The sequence below is a fragment of the Musca domestica genome, unplaced genomic scaffold (genome assembly GCF_030504385.1).
Source record: "Musca domestica strain aabys unplaced genomic scaffold, Musca_domestica.polishedcontigs.V.1.1 68, whole genome shotgun sequence".
Taxonomy (NCBI): domain Eukaryota; kingdom Metazoa; phylum Arthropoda; class Insecta; order Diptera; family Muscidae; genus Musca; species Musca domestica.
Genome location: NW_026712379.1, coordinates 1,458,876 through 1,478,728, shown reverse-complemented (window position 1 = coordinate 1,478,728; position 19,853 = coordinate 1,458,876). Strand labels below are relative to the sequence as shown.

Sequence of the window (19,853 nt, the reverse complement as noted above, 5' to 3'; positions counted from 1 at the left end):
ATTTAGTGATGGTTCCAGTGATTAAAATGTCCAAAATGAAATTTGAAACAAAAATTGCCTTGCAGTGATTATAAACCGAAAACGAATATAAAACAAATAGGATATTCGTTGAAATAAATATGTATATATACAGTAGTGTCAGGATAACTAGATAGAAGAGGATAACTAGGGGAAAAAAGCGGGTGTTGTTATGATATTCGTATATGCAACATAAGAAAAAAATTAAGGATCTCCAATATTTTTATTTGAAACCCTGGTATCAAGGGTTTCGAGAATGGAGTCGAACAATTGTCGTAGTCGCAGTGGAATAAATTGGCTCGACTTCGGGTAATAGTATTTTTTATATTTAATGAGGAGTATAAACTAATGTGAAATTAATTTTCCTGTGGAAGAGATTGACACGTTTCCAATCGGGTATAGAAAAATTCTGAAAGGCTTTAAAAATTAAATCACTTCAAAAATTGTAGAATCAAGAGTTGACTTCACTCTTAAAGAGCTATCTCCAAGCCTTAGAAAATGACTAAAACACGAATAAAATATCTAAAATTTACACTAATTTATATCCTCTACTTCGAGGTTATCATTTCCTTTGTATTACTTCAAAATATTCATCGGAGTCTTCATGACCTATCAGACCAACGAAAAATTCGTTCGAATTGAACAAGGAGTGGCATTTATTGGAATTGGAGCGAGATCTCTTCTGGGAGCAGAAAAAAATTGAACAAACTCAATTTTTCGATGTCACTCGAATAGGAGAGAGCCTGTTTTCCTCGTTTTTGACTGGGAACAATATTCTTTCAAAATCGAGTCGATTCTACTCTTGTAGTTTTTGTCATATCGTTGTTGTATTTCTATGTATATGTGTTTTCTATCCTTCTTCCTTCTGCTCCCACGCTCATTTTTCAAATAGGAGTAATTCAGGAGCACTGTCTCACGAAACACAAGAGTGAAGAGTAGACTGCGTAAAATCTCCCATTCTTCGAGCAATCTTGCTCGCGAGCAAGTTTCGCTCCCGAGTGAAAACAACCAAATCCGTGCAACGTGGAAAACGTTGTTTAGGAAAATGAGCTGCCTTCCGATTTTCAGTATTCCCCTTGATATTACGAAATAATGTCAATGCAGGTTCACTATTTGATTTAAGATGCATTTTTGACCAAATTACCTTACATTTCGGAGTCAGGTTCTCAGAGGATATAATTTAGCCCTGCCGAAAATTTCAAATATTTACAAAACTATTCGGTTCCAATCCCATGTAATGGGATATAATTCTGGCATTTCGAAGACGATTGCAACAGAAAACAAAATAATTTAATTTTTGCCGTTCATTTGTCAGTTTGAATTGTTATTATATAAAGATATAGGGACTGGAGGTTCAGGACTTATATGTTTTCTTGTTTTTTTTTTTTTTTTTTTTTCAAAAAATAAATTGGACATTGTTTAAGGAGTCGGAGTCTTTCAAAAATACGGAGTGGGAGCCTGTTTGGTATTGAATTTGATTCAACCAATTACTACATATAACTATCCCAGGCATTAAATTCATAAGTAAAATTTATTCGAGTGCGATTATTATTTGTAAAAATGGACTCTTGGTAATTGATTCTGTAACTAGGTGTCCCAATAAACTTTTTAAAGTAAAAAAGTCAAAGAAGAAAAAAGTCCCTAAAAAACATTAAAAATATTTTCAATTTTCCCCCAATCAAAAATACAATAAAAATTCGTGTAGATATTTTAATGACCCGAAAATGACTTATTGCAAAGGATTTAAACATAATCCTCTTCTTGGTGAAAATAAAAATGCACCATTATTATCAATGAATAATGTCTATCATAAAAAATGTGCGATGGCAAGACAATTTACTCATCAATTTTATATGGAGCTTCTACATCTTTCTGCCCCCTGAGATCAGTCAAATGATGCAGTACTTCCTTTACTCGACATTAAAGTAAATCCATTTTTTACAGGGACAGACAAAAAAACGCAGCTCTCCAGCTCGCCAAGTGAAAAACAATGATTGTTTGCTTTTTTATGTTCCGCACTCATTTCTCTCGCTGTGCTCCTGTTTTATGGTTTATATCAATATTGCACTAAAATCATTTTATTTACTCATAAAACTTCTTAACACTCAATACAAAAAAAAAAAATGCAATTTATGTGAATGTAAGCGTTTTATTTCAAACGCTTCTCCCCATCCTACCATCCTACTACCAACCTATCCACCACCAACCACGACTTGTCTTCATCATTTCCCATCCACAAACCATAGAACACAACATCAGAAAAAAAAAACAAGACAACCTGCAAAGCTCAGAAAAAAAAGGCGAATGGAGACTGCAATCCATACAACTGAGGTTTCACCAGCGAGTCGCTGCTTGGGGAAAATGCTCATTTAGTAACGTTTATCATAATATGTACATGACTGAGCGTTGCCTGCCAATGCTTGCTTGACTGGCTACATTTTAGCGAAACGAATCCTAGTTCAGGCATTATTTGGTTTTTGTTTTGTTGTGAGTTTTTTTATTTTATTTTATTTTTTTATTTTCTTTTGTTTTGTTGGTACAAAAATCCCTTAAGGACTCTGGGACTAGAGTAGCATTTAGAAGCCGGATTTCTGTCTGTGCTACTTATTTGGTGTGATTGTTTGTCTGTGTGCGTTGCGAGCAAAACTTCATTGCACAAACTGCACTGCTCTGAGACTCGGTAGCAGTGGTTTCTTGCACTTAAGTCCTTGCATTCGGTTGTGCTAACCATGGCAAAGATGCATTGTTGTTGCTCTGGTCCAAGTATTATTTACTCGCTATTGGGGATAAGCATAAATAAATAACATAAATAAGTAGACTCCTCGTCTCGAGTACACCCCGTTAGCGTCTCTATATCATTTGCCATCCCAAAGGATTGTTACTTTTGTTGAAATATTTATGCATATCTTACTGGGTGAGAACGAAATAAATTCTATTTTCTTCTTTCTTTATGTTCTTGTTTTTTTATTTTGTTGTTGTTGTTCATCAAAACCGTACCACAGAGATATGCTTTATATATGCAAAAACCTAAAAATATGCATCATATTTTCTCTCTTCAAACAGCTATTTCGAATGACCAACAGCAAATGAAGTGTTTTAATGAATGGCATGAAAAACTTATTTCAATTCCATGCTACGTAACATAATCATAAAGAAAATATCTAGGATTTCTGAGAAAAATGCACACAATAATATATTTTATAAATTATAAATAGGAAATATTATTGAAAACATCTGGTATGTGAGTCCAACAGGAATTAAATTGTTAAGACTTTTAAGCAGTATATTTGAAATGAGCAGGTGTCTTTTAACTCAAAGAGAGAGACAAAGAAGTCAGATGATAGTTAAAGGAAAATTATCAAAAAGTATCATCAGGTTTAAGAATATTTGGTAAAACAGATGCACGACACAGTGTGTCAAAATTAAACATTTTGTATCACCAATAACAAAATTTAATTTCTTTTTTTCGAAAAGTTTACTTGGCGTGGTGGAACTATAGGCGGAAATGTAGTAAATATTAAAAGACAGATACTAGTAAAAAAACACACACAAAAAAAAATATCAGATCTAAAAAGACCAAAAAAAACATACGTACACTATGTCGAAATGCAGTATTTTGTGTCAACAATAGAATTTTTTTTATAAGATCGAATTTTTCACTTTTGTTTGTAAAACTCCAGTAAAATAGTCGTGAATACATAAAAAATAAAGTTACAATTTTTTTTTTATTTCGTAATACTGTGCTTCTGTTTCGCTGATTGTTTTCATATCTGATAAAGTCTTTTAATGTTGTTCTCTAACATAAAAATAAAAATTATGATGGTTGTATTCGTAGGTTGGAAAATGGAAAAGGACCTTAAACATTTGTCCATTGAAGGGAATCTCTAAAAATTGGACGAAATTTCAATGATTCCACATAGGTCATCCAGTTGAGAGTTTTTGGAATTTCTAATACTATCTATATACCATTAAGTAGGGGTTATAGAAATTAAGACATTACTTTAGCACCATCCGGAAATATGGCATATATTATTAATCGACAGAGCATTTAAAGTCAAGTTAACCCTGTCCGCCCAAGAGGCTATGGAATTTCATGCACAGGTTTGCAATTCGGCACAGCTGTTGTATTATTCAAGACATATTGAGAATGCGTTATATGGGTCCAAGTTTAGGTACTGTCCCATATGACATTCTCTTACGTTTTCAAACCTTTCAGCAAATATATCACCAGAATCAGCTGTAAATTAATCTTAGGTAGAATCACTTCTCTTCATCTAATTGTTATAGGCTCTCTCTTAAGAATAGTTTCGGAGGTGTTACATGCCAAATCGGACCCCACCTCCTGATTTTAACTTTTGAACCACAATTGCAATTTCGGTCCATATTTTGTATTAATCCCCATATATGAAAAAAAATTGATTCTTAAGAAAAAAAAAAAAAAAATAAAATTTGATTCTTAAGGTGTAGAACACATCCTCACACCTAGGTTTGACAAAAGTCCTAACGCTAGAGACCAATGCTTAGATTTTTTTTTTGACGAGAGCAAAAGACTTTTTCGAAAAATATTAAAATTGCTTAAAGGCCCTGCAATGTCCAATTCGGGTTTTTTTAAGCCAACGTATTTGGCAAAAATTTAATCTCTAACATGATTTAGAGTGTGAAATATTTTAAAAGCAAGTTAGTTACTTAAAACACAAGAGAGTATTCCATTCCCATCGTCGCACACAATTAAAATATAATATTTTTTTACTTCCTAAAAGTATGCTATGGAAAATCTAAATATATTGTGGTGTGTCAATGCCCCTGCATTAATTCCCCATTCACCCCTTAGTTTAATATCGCATCACTATAGTGTGCAATGTTTTTTGTTTGTTTTTCATTTCTAATTTCCAAAGTCACTTAGTTCCGAGAATCATTGGAATGTAACGAAATGGAAAAGGCTGGGGTCAGTAAACTAAGATAGGCTAGGATATATATGATCTTCCTTAAAAAAATAAAAACAAAAAGAGCCCTAATTTTGCCCAAAATTACTAATGAGGAAACATTTTTTGTCTAGTAATTGAATTCTGTGAGCCTATCATCCCAAACTTAAACAAAGTTTACTGCTTCGCTCGTTTCGTCTCCATATATTTTCCTAGTATTTAAAAATATCTTCTATAAAGAACAACTGCGATTTTTCCCATTTTAAGAAGGTGATTTAGGTAAAACTAAATATTTCAATACATTTTTAATTTTGTTTTAAATTTTGAATAATTATCAATGAAGTTATTACAAAATCATATTTAATTTTTTTTTCGTTTGAAACACTACCCTGATGTTGGCTTTTAAATATTAAATTAAATTGTTAGGAGAAATAATAAAAGTACTTACCTATAGCCTGAATTTAGTTGGACATCGCCAATGGCCACATTTTCAAAGAGGGCCGGATTCGCTGTCCATCTTGCCCAGTAAAATGTGAAATCATCGGCGTCGTATTGATCTGTAAAACGGCACTTTAATGTGAGATCTGATTTTTCTCTTGTATCCAGAGATTCATCGGCAATTGTTGAGGAGAGAACAGTCAATCCTGGAATGAGAGAAAAAGAAAGTAAAAACTAAGAGTGATGGTAAACCAAAAAAGAGACATTTTTAATAAATTAACAAAAGAGTGTTTTAAAAACGGCAGTGCCATTAAAAATTCAGGAGATGCTTGTAATGTATTTTGTTTTTTTTTCGTTCTTTATTGGGAATTTTAAATTTATAATTAGAATTATACAATCACTTAAGTTTGCAAAGAGGTTTATCTGTTAAAATATGAATCTTAATTATATGTACAAAACATTTTAATCTAAGCCAAGTAAGATTATTAGCAAACACTGTGAAAGTAAAGCACTTTTGATCGAATTTTGCACCCCTCCGAAAAACTCGCTCGAATTTGTACAAAGAGTGAAACTCACTCGAATTCGAGCGAGAGCGCTCCTGGGAGCCGAAAAAATGAGCAAACTCAATTTTTCGATGTTGCTCGTTTTTCAGCGGGAGCAAAATTCTTTCGACATCGAGCGGATTCAACTCTCGTCGAGCACTCCATTAGTTTTTGTCATACCGTTGTTGTATTTCTATGTAGAAGTATTTTTCTTGCAAGATCACACCCCACTTCCTACTCTTTTTCCCTTCTTTTACAGTACACATCAACATCAAAATCCGTTTGCTATCACACACACATGCACACACAAATCAGAAAATAAAATATTCTCCACTCTTCTTCTATTTTGAGCTATTTTGCTCCCATTCCAATTTTTCCAACAAGAAGTCACTCGAGAGTGCTTAACCAAAAGAGTAAAGAGAGAGAGAGACTCTATAAAAGGATACTCACTCTTCGAGCAATCTTACTCGCGAGCAAGTTTCGTTGCCGTGTGAAAATGAGCAAATCTCTGCTCTGATATTTAATCACTTGTCATAATATTTTTACTACAAGGGGAAAGTAAATTTTATATTTTTATTATTATATCCTAATGAGTAACATTTTTGGGGGTTCCAAACAACCAATTATTGGCTTACATGCTTCTATGACCCCAACTATGAAGTGGAATTACAAACTTCTTTTTTTTAAAAAACCCTAACTTATCCCTGACATACTTCATCCTGTTAAAATGTTACAAACTACATTTTCCAGATACCACCACTTCAACGCTACCTTTTTTTCGTGAAATCCCCCAAACCTTGGCATTCTTTTGTTACGCATATGAGAAAATTTCCCATGAAATTCCTTGACCTTTTCTGTTTCTTTTCTTATTTGGCTTTTCCTTTCATCCGCTTGCCTTTGAGGTTTTCAAAAAGGGTCGTTTTCGGGCTATGCTCCTTCAACACTCCATGAAAATTCCAATTTTGCAATTCATCAAACATTTCGGACATAAGAGGAGGCATTTATACTAGATTAGAATGTTGTAACGGGGAGAAAATGGGGAAAACCTTGCTCAAAAAGAAAGTAAGCTATAAAACTAATTCTTAGATTATGTTGTCGCTAAAAATGAAAGAGCTAAGGTAAAAGGACTTTGAAATGGAAAACAACAAAACACACGCACACACACACAAGGATGGCTATGGGATTTTCTCCATCTTCCCAACGAAGAGGAGTAAAAAATGTTGAAACCAAAAAAAAAAAACGTTTGACCGTAAAAATTGTTACAAACGTATTATGAATCTCAATCACCTGGAAGAGTCGTTAGGTATTATGGCTAAGCTCCATACCAACTTACCAACACATACATCCTTTCACACGCACACACACACAATCAAGTTATTTGTCCTCAATGGATTTTAGTTTAAACACAAGATTCATTGCCTTTTTTCTGGCCTTTGCCTAACCGGAAAATCAAATCGAAATGCAAACCCTGTCCCAGCAGCATAAAAGGAAAATACAAAAAAAAAGAAAAAAGAAACAGGGAAAGTGGAGAGGATAAAAATAACAACAGCAACGAATTTGTGACTGTAGGTTAGGATCTATATTCCGATTTTCCAAGCAAGTGAATGTCCTAGAGTAGATGTTTCATTTTGCTGATTAAGACACATACACACGTGTCCACATCATGCCGGTGTGGCGGCGTGTGGCAATGCGGTCGGTCTGGAGCGGAAACCTGATTATGAAATCAGTGAGAAAGCAGCAAGCATCGAGAAATATCATACTTGTGCAAGCAATTCGTGTTTGAGATACCAATTCGGTTTTGACTTTAAACAAATTTCTTAACAACATCCGTTATTGATTTTATTGGCCGATTACTTAGGTTTATACTCAAATAAAAAAAGTTTTACTGGTCAGGCAGTACATCGGCCAGTCGGAAAAAAGGATACTTTGTCATTTTTATTGTTGAAGGTCAGAGTCAGTTAACAAATGCCAAAGAAAGCGAAAAGTTTCTTTTTTTTCTTTCTTTTTGTGCCCATTTGTAAAATGGTTTGTTAAGCATATTTCATGGTTGTCAGGCATAAATAATAAAGGGGGAGGATGGTCATCTCAAAAGATGCCCTAGAAAATTAACCACCAAAAAATATGAACAAAAAAACCCATAAAAATATGTTTGACCACTAATGAAAATAAAAAAGAAAAAACAACAGAGATGAACACATGCGATGATCCAATGTATTGTTCCAGACAAAAGGGTTCAAAAACAAATGTCCATTATCCTTAATGGAAATTTTGATAAGATTACAATATAAATTACCCACAGACACACTCAAAGGGTTCTCGGGGAAATAAGTTCATAGATTTTCAATGATTTAACGCTCAAACAGGAAGCAATGTTTTACGTTTAATGGTCTCTTTCTCTCTCTCTGTCATGGACTATGGACCTTGTCAGACAGTGAACCGAAAAAACTTCAGCCGATAAAGAGAAAACATATTTCATATTAATTGAATGTGAAATAAAGAAATATGTGATACTGAGGCAAGGGGTTGCAAAAGAATACGTCTATAGTCTAAGTTTGGCCGACATAAAACCGGTTACAAAAACAGACGAATTTTTCATAGGTCTTGTGTGGACGGGGAGACTTTGGTGAGTTACATATCTTAGCGAGATTTTATGCAGACGCTGTATTCTATAGAAAACACCTTAAGAACATTTTCACATATATAATCCTTTATGGCAATCAATGGACCGAATTTATTTTAGAAGTATTTTTAGAGATGCTTATGTGTATGTCGTGGGACTCCTTGCGATTTTGATTTAAGAGAATAGTAATTTTTAAAGACTGAATGCACATAATGTTAGAATCATATGTAAAGCTATTTTTCTACATTTATGTTAGGGATTTTCATAACATACTTTAAGGCGTTTCACGCAACTTGTTATCTGAAATGAAACGCTTTAGATGGTATAATATATATTAATACAGGGTGCGATGAAAAAAACTGCAACCAACTTCAGACTGCTGTCATTTCTAAGCCACTCTTCCGACAGCGTTTAAAATTATTCCAGTGACAGCTGAGTATATTGTTTACAAGCGTACAAAAGCATTTTGGTGAGAATTTTCCCGAAAAAAGTTATTCGTGATGGAATTCAAGAGTGATTTCTTTATATTTCGCTGGAAAACCAAAAGTGGCTATCGTTAGAGCACTCCAGCATTTAAATGTTAATAAATCATTTGTGTCTCCGATGTCAAGGAAATGGACGGAAGAAAACAGGAACATCAGCAGAAATGGCCGAAATTGCTCGTGAGCTGAACATATCGCAATAATCCATTCAGCAATCCAAAAGTAATTTTCACAGACCGACGGACATGGTTACTTGTTTAAGCCTAAAACGGAATGGCAGAGTGTTGTGGAAGGTATAGTAAATAGACACCGGGGGCTTATATGAGGGTATTTTCCAGGTTTTTTTTCAAATTGTGAAAAGGTTGATATTGTGAAAAACTTAATATATTGTGGCAGCTAAGCCTGAAAGTGGATTCATATAGCTTCTTTTTAATTCTATGGATTCTGGCTACGATATAAACTTTTGTGTGTCAAATTTAATATATCAACGGAGATTGCTTAATCGACTTAAAATTTGAGGCTCTTGAAAGTCAAAACCATGGATGTTAGGTATTTTGTATTTGTATGCTGCATCGCTGTTGATTCCTATCTTAGGACAGTCAGCCTTTCTTTAATGAATATTAACATTTGAAAGTCGGCATTTTTTCGTTTTATTTTAAATACTCATTTAGAAAATCAAAATCAATCAAAATCAAATTTAGAGTATTTATTTCAAATGAAAACACCGTAGAAATTTATATATATTTTTCAGTTTTTACTCATCTTTTTTACTTTAAATCATATAGAAATAAAATTAAACGCTACTTCGAATATCATTTTTAAAAAGTTCACGAGAGAAAATAACAATACCACATTGTTCACATTCAAGTTCACTGTGGAAATAAAATCTTCTGGTTATTTACATTTCTTGAAAGTAAACAAAAAAGGAAAAGGAGGAAAAATACAAATATGTATGGCCATCAATGTCCTTGTCTCAAAAGAAACACGTGGAAATACTCGGGACAAATAGAACCCTTCAACGCTCGTACACGCACACACACACCATTATTATTGTTTTCTTACCCAACAAAATGTGGTAGAAATTGGAGGGGATAGGAGAAAAAGGTTACGTCTGGGCCAACTCACCTTGTTCTACCACCACCCAACAAAGTCAACTCTATGCTAAGTGCTTAAGAAGTTTATGGCTCAATATTTTATATAAATAATAAATGAATTGACTACAATGATATGGGTGGTTGCATTTCTTCCTTGGGGGGAAAAGAAAATAACTTAAAAGTTCCCGACAAAGAGGATTAAAATGTTTCAGCTAAACTTGGGAAGCATTTTCTTTGAATGCCATTACAATAATGGCCAATATGTTGAAGAGGTGGTGTGGGGTACAAGTTTTTCCGCTACGACAGAGCTGGCGACTTTTAGTTTAAATAGCAACAGTCATCGCCAAATTGTCAAAAGTTAGATGCCATAAATAAAACAATGATATATGCATTAGTTTTATGCTTACATCGAGCGAGTGAGGGGGATGCAAAAGTGCTTAACCCTTTCGAAAGGTACAAGTATCAAAAGTTAATAGAAACTATCGATAGGTATTACATAGGTTACATTATTGTGATGAGCTAAAGTTTATTACCGTGATCAATAAACAATTAACTTCAAATGTTCCTTTCTCCTTTGTCATTATTTTCCCATTACCAAAGAGGAAGATTCCGTATTGATTTTGCCGTTATAAAACGTCATTAGGCCGCATGAGGCATAATTTGTTATTCTCAAAATATGTATGTCAAGTCCTACATAAGCTTAAAACCAATATTTTGAATTTTTGTTTTACGAAGATGAACAACATCTCGAACAAACATTTTGAAATGTTGCAAACGACAATATAAACTTATCCTCCATCTTCGGGTTAAGCAGAAGCAAAAAATGGAAAAAATGTGCCCGAGCAAGTCACATGACAGCAATATAATTGTCATTTTTCTTTAACATTTCTCTTTTGGAGTTTGCTCTCCTTTCGTTTACTTTTTCTTTTTTCTTGCAACCATTAGTCAATGCAACTTCATCACAAGCTTTGCCATGTCTCTTCCAACCAAGAGTTGGCTAAAGCGAAAAATTTATGTTGAAACTTTGTCGCGTCACAAGATTTAAAGATTTTATTTTTATGATTTTTTTTTGTTTTATTATAAATGTTCATTTTGTGAGGAGCATGTAGCTCAAAAGGAGAGAAGAAAAACGACAAAAATTGCAGTTTTGAAGTCAGCCAGTAAATGTTGTACTTTTGAGCGCTTGAATGTTAGATTGTGTCCATGGCTCGTGCCATATTTAACTGATGTAGTTTAAACGTTATTTGAAAGTTACAAATTCAAAATGTACAATGACACATGACTGGAGTTGGGAGTGGAGGGGGAGATTGGAAAATTACAACATGAACGAAAAATAACCCAAAAAGATGATATTTTTGCGGGAAAATGAACGAAAATCCCTTCCTTATATATATACCTACATTTTTATACCCTCCGCCTTGAAAAGGGCGGTATATTAACTTTTTCAGTCCGTTTGTAACATCCCTAAATATTCGTCGTAGACCCCATAAAGTATATATATTCATAATCAGCATAAAAATCCAAGTCGATTTGAAGATGTCCGTCTTTTGGTCTGTCTGTTGAAATCACGATACATTGATGTAGAACCTCAAAATTAGGCAACAAAAATTGCATTGTGTCTAGGTTGGTTGCTACTGAAAATGAGATATATCGGTCCACGTTTTGCTATAGCTGCCATATAACGGTACCTCTCGATATTCGATATTTTGATGCTTTTCCCCACATTTTTTACCGATTTGACTAAAAATTAGTATTTGTAGGTCATAATCGGTTCTAGCTCCGGTGCCGAAAGATTCTACGTATCGGTCCACGTTTTTGTATAGCTCCCGATATTCGATATTTTGATGATTTACGCCACATTTTTCATGGATTTGTCTTTCATAATGGGTTCTAGAACATTGAATATTTAGGTCTAGGTCGGTATTTTGATCATCCTAGTCACACTTACCTACAAAATTTTTTTAAATTTGGTATTTAAGACGATTTGTTAGATGACAATCCTTTAAAATTAAAAATGTCTATGGAGGCCATACCGGTATGGTAACACCCATTATGGTTTTTTGAAAAGTTTAACATTATCTAAACGGTCTTACTGGCATTCGTAGTTTAAAAAGGAACACGTTTGAATTCAAATACTTTTCTATGAACATTTTTCTTTACTCATAGCTGTGTGGTATTAAGTTAAAGTTTTTTTACTTGTTAAGTGAAATTTTGATTTTGAAAATTTTGGATCACAAAGGTTATGTTGAATATACAAAAAAGAAAACATATATTAAAAATACCTGTCCACAAATAAATTGTATTAATATGTTCCTCAAACAACCTAATTTAGCTTCTGCAGGTTTCCTAAATATTATCCTTTTGACTCATCTCTGCAGGCAAACTATGATATTTTTGTATGATTTTAAATTGTATGGTCTTAAATAGTTATTGAAATATAATTTCTTAACCATTTCCCATTCAAAGAGAGACAATACGATAGAATGAGACAATGTTATAAAATTACAACTCGACAAATACAATGGACAAATGGGAGAGAGAAAATCCATCAATACTATCAGACAGTCTACAGGCAGCAGTGACAAGGAACGACAGATTGTGACATCATGTAGAAAATGCAATGGAATGCAAAAATACACTAACACACAGATATAAGTCAAATACCCCCTCCCAATTCCCATTGTTTCGAAAGTGAAACGTGAAATTGCAATTCGCATTATTCCTGTAAAACTTTTTAACTTGTCCGAAAGCCTTCAGTTTTCATCGGGAGCAAGAAAAGAGGATATTCCGTTTCCCCTCCCAATAAAAAAACGACATTAATTTTTCAATTAGCATCAGCAAGACATACACACGGAGCGCAAGGAAGATGAGTTGAAATAAAAAGAAATGTTACGAAGACATTTAATTGAAAAATATGGTAATTATCAGGGAAATAGTGCCAAAGAAACGCAGCAAAAGGAAGGAAGGAAGAATGATACCTTATGGTGCTCGTGTCAAAAACTGAACAAAGGATGTTGAAATTAAAAAGGAAATCGTACCACTTGAGCCTGGAAAAATCAAAATCTCGATTAATAAGAAATCTATCTTCCAATGCAAGGGCAGGAGGTTAAAAAAATATGTAAAATTTTATTTTTTTTTTGTATAATTACAGTTTAATTAATTCAATTGCAATTGGCAGGGAAAATATGTCGGCTGTTATCGTTTTGCCCGCCAGTGTTGTACATTGACATAATCAGGTGCGATAGTCTGTACTTGTGACACAAATAAAAAATATACAAAATTTACATATACACTTGCATACGTACCATTTCAAAACCCACTACAAAAAAAATTAACTTTTCAATGTAAAATATAGGAAAAATGGCAGAAAAGTAGGCATTTGGAAGGGAAACTCAAACAGCTTATATATCCTTAAAACAATTGATGTTATAATGCATTAATCTGTATTTCAAGATAAACAAGGGAAAAACAATTGATGGAAATATATGGCAAAAGTTAAATAAGTGTACCCAGCTAACCAAATTGGCAGAACTCGCGCAGATTCGGTTGAAACTATATATTTTGAATCTGATATCGTATCACTTAAAGTGGTGGATGCAATCCCTAGCTGAAACTTCGGAGAGAACTCCAAAATATGTGACGATTTTTACATATTCCTGTCCAAATTCTAGCTGGAAACCTAAAGAGTATACAACCTAACTAAAGTGCACACACATAAACCAATTAATTTAAATCTGAGTAGAGACAATTCATTAGGTAGAGAAAATCCTTAGAATTAAAATCCTTAAATCCTTTCAAGTATCAAAAGAGTCAGTCTTTAACCCTATTCTGTTCTTGTAATAATTTTTAATAAACGTATGAGCTGTTGGTGTTTTTTTATTGCCCTAACCGAAGTAAGGGATCAATCCTGAGATACTGAGGCATAAAACTTGTTTGTAGCAAAGCTACGAAATGTTTTTTTTCTCTCTACTCAAATTCGAGCTGGCGTACTTCGACGAGAAAGAAAAAAAAAAGAAATATAGAATGCTTTAGTTTGTTATGCCACTCGAATAAGAGCGAGTACGTTTTGCTCCTTTTCGAGTGAGAGTAAAATTGGCTCGAAATCAAGCAGATTTTACCTTTGCTAGCTTTTCCACTTGCATGAGCTGTTTAAATAAGCTTCTACTTTATTTCGAAGATGTTAACTACCACTATTATTTTAAAGAAAATGAGCGAAGCGAGCTTCCTTACATGAACCAACAGAGCACAGGCTAAACTTAGGGGAAGACTGGTACTCTACGAGCACTCCCACTTTCGAATATGTTTTACTCTGAGTAAAGACGAGCAAATCAGAGCTGTGGTCATTACAAAACGATGTTGTAAAATTAAAATAAGAATTACGATCGAAATGTTTAAACACACGTTCAGTGAGAAGGGAGAGTTGGAAACAAGAACCTCTCAGACTAAACATTAAAAAAAAAATGATTTGAATTATGGTTTCATACATAAGGAACTTAGGAACAATTATTTTAATCTCCTACACCATTTCTAGAAAATAAGCGGTAGAAAGGATATGTGAAAAGGGCAAAACTCATTTATTAGGGATTGTGGCGCCCAAATGCAAAGTAAAAAAAGGGAAAATTGTAACATAAATTTTAAATTTTATATAATTTTTAAATTTGTACGAAATTTTCATATTTTGGAAAATATAACCGAAAGAATTTGAGATTTGCCGATTGCTGAGTTTTAAATTGAATCAGAATGAAAATGTTCAAGATAACTTAATAAAAAAAATAATATGCAAAGAAGAACTTTTCTTTGAATTTTCAGAAAAATTACTAACAACAATTTCTTTCGCTATTATTTTCAAGAGTTTATGTTTCCAGTTTATACTAAATTAAAAAGAAAGATATACTATATAATATGTTTATTGGGTTCAAACTATAACCGATGATACCAATCAATAGTCGTTGTATATTATGTACATACCAATGTAAATACACGAGTATGTTGGTTATACATATGCATTTGTTAAATATTATTGAATAAATTGTAATGAATATACTCCAGCTGATGGATCAATTCAACATGGGAAGCTAAAAACAAATTTAAATCCAAAAGGGATTTCAGTTTTTAAATAAAATATCGTTTTGATTATTTTAAACAATACCTAATAGGACTGCACTAATACACACACATTTTTTTAAATATCACACAGAAGCTCACATTGTGTGTAGTTAATACTGAATTTGCAAAAAATGAAAAAAAAAAAAAGAATTCTCATAAATCGATATTCAAAATGTCTAGTTGGCAGAGAAAAATTCAAAGGATTACAAACATAAAACAAAAATACAACATTTTCGGTTTTCGTTATGGGTTTTCTCCTTTTTTTTGACAATTTGCCAATGAATACAAAAGGAAAATTCAATGATTACTTACGATTAGTATTTATTGATTATTGTTGTTGTGTGTGTACATGCATATGTAAATGTCCCAAAGACTTTATAGAGAGAATTGACCATTTTTACCAATTGAACTATGAATGTGATTTTGGTTTATTGATTGGACGTTTCCTTTTCACATTTGTTTTTGGGTTTTGACAAAATGCCAGAATACCAAAAAGGAAATTCGTTCATAAATACATACATGGACACAATGTAAAAATATTGTAAATTTTTGCATTTTATTTTACAGGATGTGGACAATACAAAAAATAGGAAAATACAAATATTTTTTGAAAATTTTGTCTTTGAAAAATTTGCAATTTTCATTAAAGAAAAAACATGATGTCATTTACATACATACATATGAATATATTTATGTATGTATTTACATTGTGTGCACTAGCCCTCTCTCATTTGTGTGGTATACCATTGAAATAATAATTTCAACTGTTATACATTCCCAGCACGCCATTATGCGTGAATTGTCGGCCTACGTTTTTTTGTCGGACACTTAATAATGGTAGCAGTTTTAAACAATTTTCCCGTGTTGCACTTGACGTTTTTAGCTCCATTATGATAAAAATCTACTTGCAACCATAAAACTCCCTGGGTACGAACGGAATGGCGAAGAAAAAGTCAAAATCGTGCAAAAAATTGCAAATCATTCATTGTTAACGGCCAACAGTATACCGCAAATGGTTTTAGGAAATATAACAAATAATTGCAGCAATTATTAAAAAAAAAAAAAAAAAAAACAAAACAAAACAAAAAAAAAGGAAAAGAAAATGAAGTTTGTAAAACAAAGACTAGTGCATGTATACCATATATCCAAGCACTCTCACATTGACCCACGATGGACCTGGGACTGTTTTAAAGTTGAAAAATAGCATGAGGCTGTAAAATCCTAAATTTGACATTCGTTCATGCAATTAAACGACTTTATTACGACCTGTTCTTGTGTGTTGTAAAGTGGAGTTTTTGTAATAAATTGAGATTTTTTCCTAGGGATAGATTTTTTATTCTTATGCGATCCAGCTATGCAACTAACCAAACATGCAGATCTAACAAGAAAAAATGAGGGCCGGGTCGAACTTCTTATACCCTCCATCATTATGTTTATCAAAGGTACCTTTATATTGTGGCTATATCAATTAGTGGAACTTAATCGAACATTTTACGCAAGAAGAGACAGAACCCTTAATGTAAAGTTTCAGACTGATTGGAAATTGTGGCAGAAAATTATTTGTTTGGAAATTGTGGCAGAAACCTCAAAAATACCGAAAATCGAGGGTACCGTTATATGGGAGCTATAGAAATCTGTCGCAGAAAAGAGCAGACCTTTCAAGAACCCCAAATGACAAGTTTCAGCTGATTTGTTTGAAAACTGATGCAAAAACCTTCAAAACACCGAAAATCTTGAAATACCGTTATATGGAGGCTAAACCTATACGTGGTCCAATATGGTTCATTTTAAAAACCAATCAGCCTGCATATAATATAAACCTTTTTCCTAAATTTCAAAGCTCTAGATTAAGTAATGTGGATTCTATTGTGATTTCAACAGACAGACAGACAGACGGACATCGTTAAATAGCCTTATCATTTTATTCTCAGGATCAGGAATATATATACTTTTTGGGGTCTCTGACGGATATTTCGAAGTTTTGCAAACGGAATGACAAATTTAATATGCCCTCCATTGTATGATAGATGGTATAAAAATGGCTTATAGGCAATCTTGTGGTTGCCAAAAAAAAAAAAAAAATGGAAATCTCTATTTAACTATCTAATGGCCGACTTTTGCTCTCGGCTCTCAGAAAATTTAATTTTAGGAATTATTAATAAAATATTAAAAACTAAATTTTGTAAGCTGTGATATTTCGAAATGAAGATTTTTTTGTTAAAATTTGAATTATTCCCAAATGACTTAGATACGAAGAATCCTTCATGGGACTCAATACATGTGAAAGTAAGGTAAAATTCATGACCCCATTTTTAGTCAAAATATAATCCTGTTGTAAAACGATTTTGAACTAATATTGCGTATTTCGTGAACTAAAAATCAGAAAAAAAAAAAAATACATTTGCTCAAGAATCATGGTGGTAGTTTGGTAATTACCAGTTTACCTAACACCTTATTTAAAGTAAGAGGTTGGGTAAATGGTACGTAAAAAGAATTTCACAATCCCATTAATTGGTAAAAATCAGTTCGAACCAGCGACTTTAGGGCTTAAGGTCGGGTATGCTTACTCCATGCCACAATAAGATTTATTGCCTGGCCTCTCGATCTCAACCCAATACTAATAAAATCAATAAAATATATAAACTGAAGAACCATAAATTGTAACTAATACATGTACACAATTTTTTTTGGAAAATTATAATATTTTGGGTGTTTTCCGGAGGAAAGGTAACCAATCAAATGCCAAAATTTCGAAGCATGGCATGTGAAACAGTTGACTGGCTGCAATGCAATTATTACGTGAGAATTTAAATGCAAAACAATGGCTTTTGCTATTTTCTTTTGGTGTACGGGAAATATCGAGGAAAATTACCATGCATGTGTGTGGGTGTATGTATGTGTGTGTGTGTGTGTGTGTGTGTGTGTGTGTGTGTTTTCACAACAACTAAACTTTCAATCTCAAGAGGTAAATACAACATAAACACTCTGGCGGAGTTGTACTAATTCATAAAACAACAACGTTTTACCAACTGACTCTTGCAGTAGTGGCAGGGAACTCTAATATGGCACGTTCAGACTGTCGGTACATATAAATCCATTCCCCCCTACTTGGTTGCAAACAACAGCAACAACAATAACACAGATTTTCAGATTACCAACTGAATATCATTTGAATGGAAGTAATAGTGTGTGTGGGTGGATGGCAGTTGTAAGCTCCGATTCGGTTGTGCATAGAAAATTGCAGTTGCATGGGGAAACATGTCACGTTAAATGTTTTCTTTGGCAGAAATGCTAGACCAAGCAGCAGGAGAATGGTTGTTCATTTGCAGCAATAATGAATGTCGTCGTCGTCGTCGCCGCCATCGTCATCATCATCATCCTTATCCTACATTTATGCATATTCCACATATACATACATATATAACGTGTTGGGGTATTGAAGAGTGAGTTCAAGATTTGGTGGCATCGTGATATAGCTTTTAAGGCGAGGGTATTGTTGTTAATTGCACGTTTTTGGCACAACACCCGGCTTCACTTCGCTTTGTCTTGCTGCGGTCGCTGTGTGTGGTGGGTTCGCTGATGATGGTTTGGTTTCTTGCCGGGTTGCTGTTGTTGTTGGAATGCGTGCAACAGCAGCAGTTTGTTATTGCTTTTGTTGCAAATTGGCACAAGGGAACTTAACGTGAACATGTCGCCGTTCAGTTTTGGGTTCACTTGAGCTGAGCAGGGTCGGTTGTTCGCTCGTTCCTTCACTTATTTTGCTTAACTCCTTTTGAACTTGTTTTTTTCCCGTGGATTCTTGAATTTTCATAAGCTTCATAATTGGATTTCAGACTTAATTACCGCCAACAATGAAGGGAAAACATAAGACAAACACGAGACAGGCACAGCGAGCAATAGGAGTTGGCCAAAGTGGGCGGGGTGGTAGGTTACCGAAATGAAAATATCGTTGCGAAACATAGTTCGTTTCCAAACGATTTTCTCTAGAACTGGGTGCGTGAGTATGTGAACATATGTGTGATCATATAAGCATATTTTTTAATGCATAAGTATAAGTACATAAGTATGTGTAGCGTTGTTACGTTTGACTGGTTTTAAATCTCTCTGCCCAAAAGGGAAGTATGCAGCCAAGGAAATTATTTCTTCAAAGAAGTAAGAAATAAACATGATTCAAAAACCACTAGAGGAAGGCAATGAGGCGGATGGGCCTACTATTCGATACCCTACCTGACTATCGGCATCCCAAAAATATGTAATGGTATCTTGAAAATAATTTTTTAACGGAATAGCCTATAATTTGCTTGGTAAGCGGCAGAATACTTTTTGGCAAAAATGGAGTGGAATATTTAAATATGTAAAACTATATTTTGTAAATATTATTCTCTTTAGATCAGACAGATTTGTTCGTTTTCAATCGGGAGTGAAGTTTGCCCGCGAGCGAGATTGCTCGAAGAGTGGGGGCTTTTTATGAAGTTACTCTTCACTTTGTGTGTGGGAACGCTGCTAAGTCACTCCTGTTTGGAAACTTAGAATGGGAGACCAATCACTCAATTCAAGAGTTTGCTTTAAGAGTCAAATCGATATCGAAACTATTTTAGAAAACCGAACCACTCTAACTCGAGCATTCTCGT

At 33.7% G+C, this 19,853-nt stretch overlaps 1 protein-coding gene across 1 annotated transcript in view; it reads right to left on the bottom strand.

Annotated features, from left to right (window-relative positions):
* LOC131805956 (irregular chiasm C-roughest protein-like) overlaps positions 1-18,912 on the bottom strand; it is a 30,772-nt gene extending 11,860 nt beyond the window's left edge. Inside the window, exons 1-2 of the mRNA XM_059129767.1 lie at positions 18,822-18,912; positions 5,389-5,584 (exon numbers count right to left, since the gene is read on the bottom strand). Coding sequence (XP_058985750.1) covers positions 5,389-5,584; positions 18,822-18,912 — 287 coding nt within the window. The remainder of the gene's footprint in view (positions 1-5,388; positions 5,585-18,821) is intronic.
* Positions 18,913-19,853: the final 941 nt, after the last annotated feature.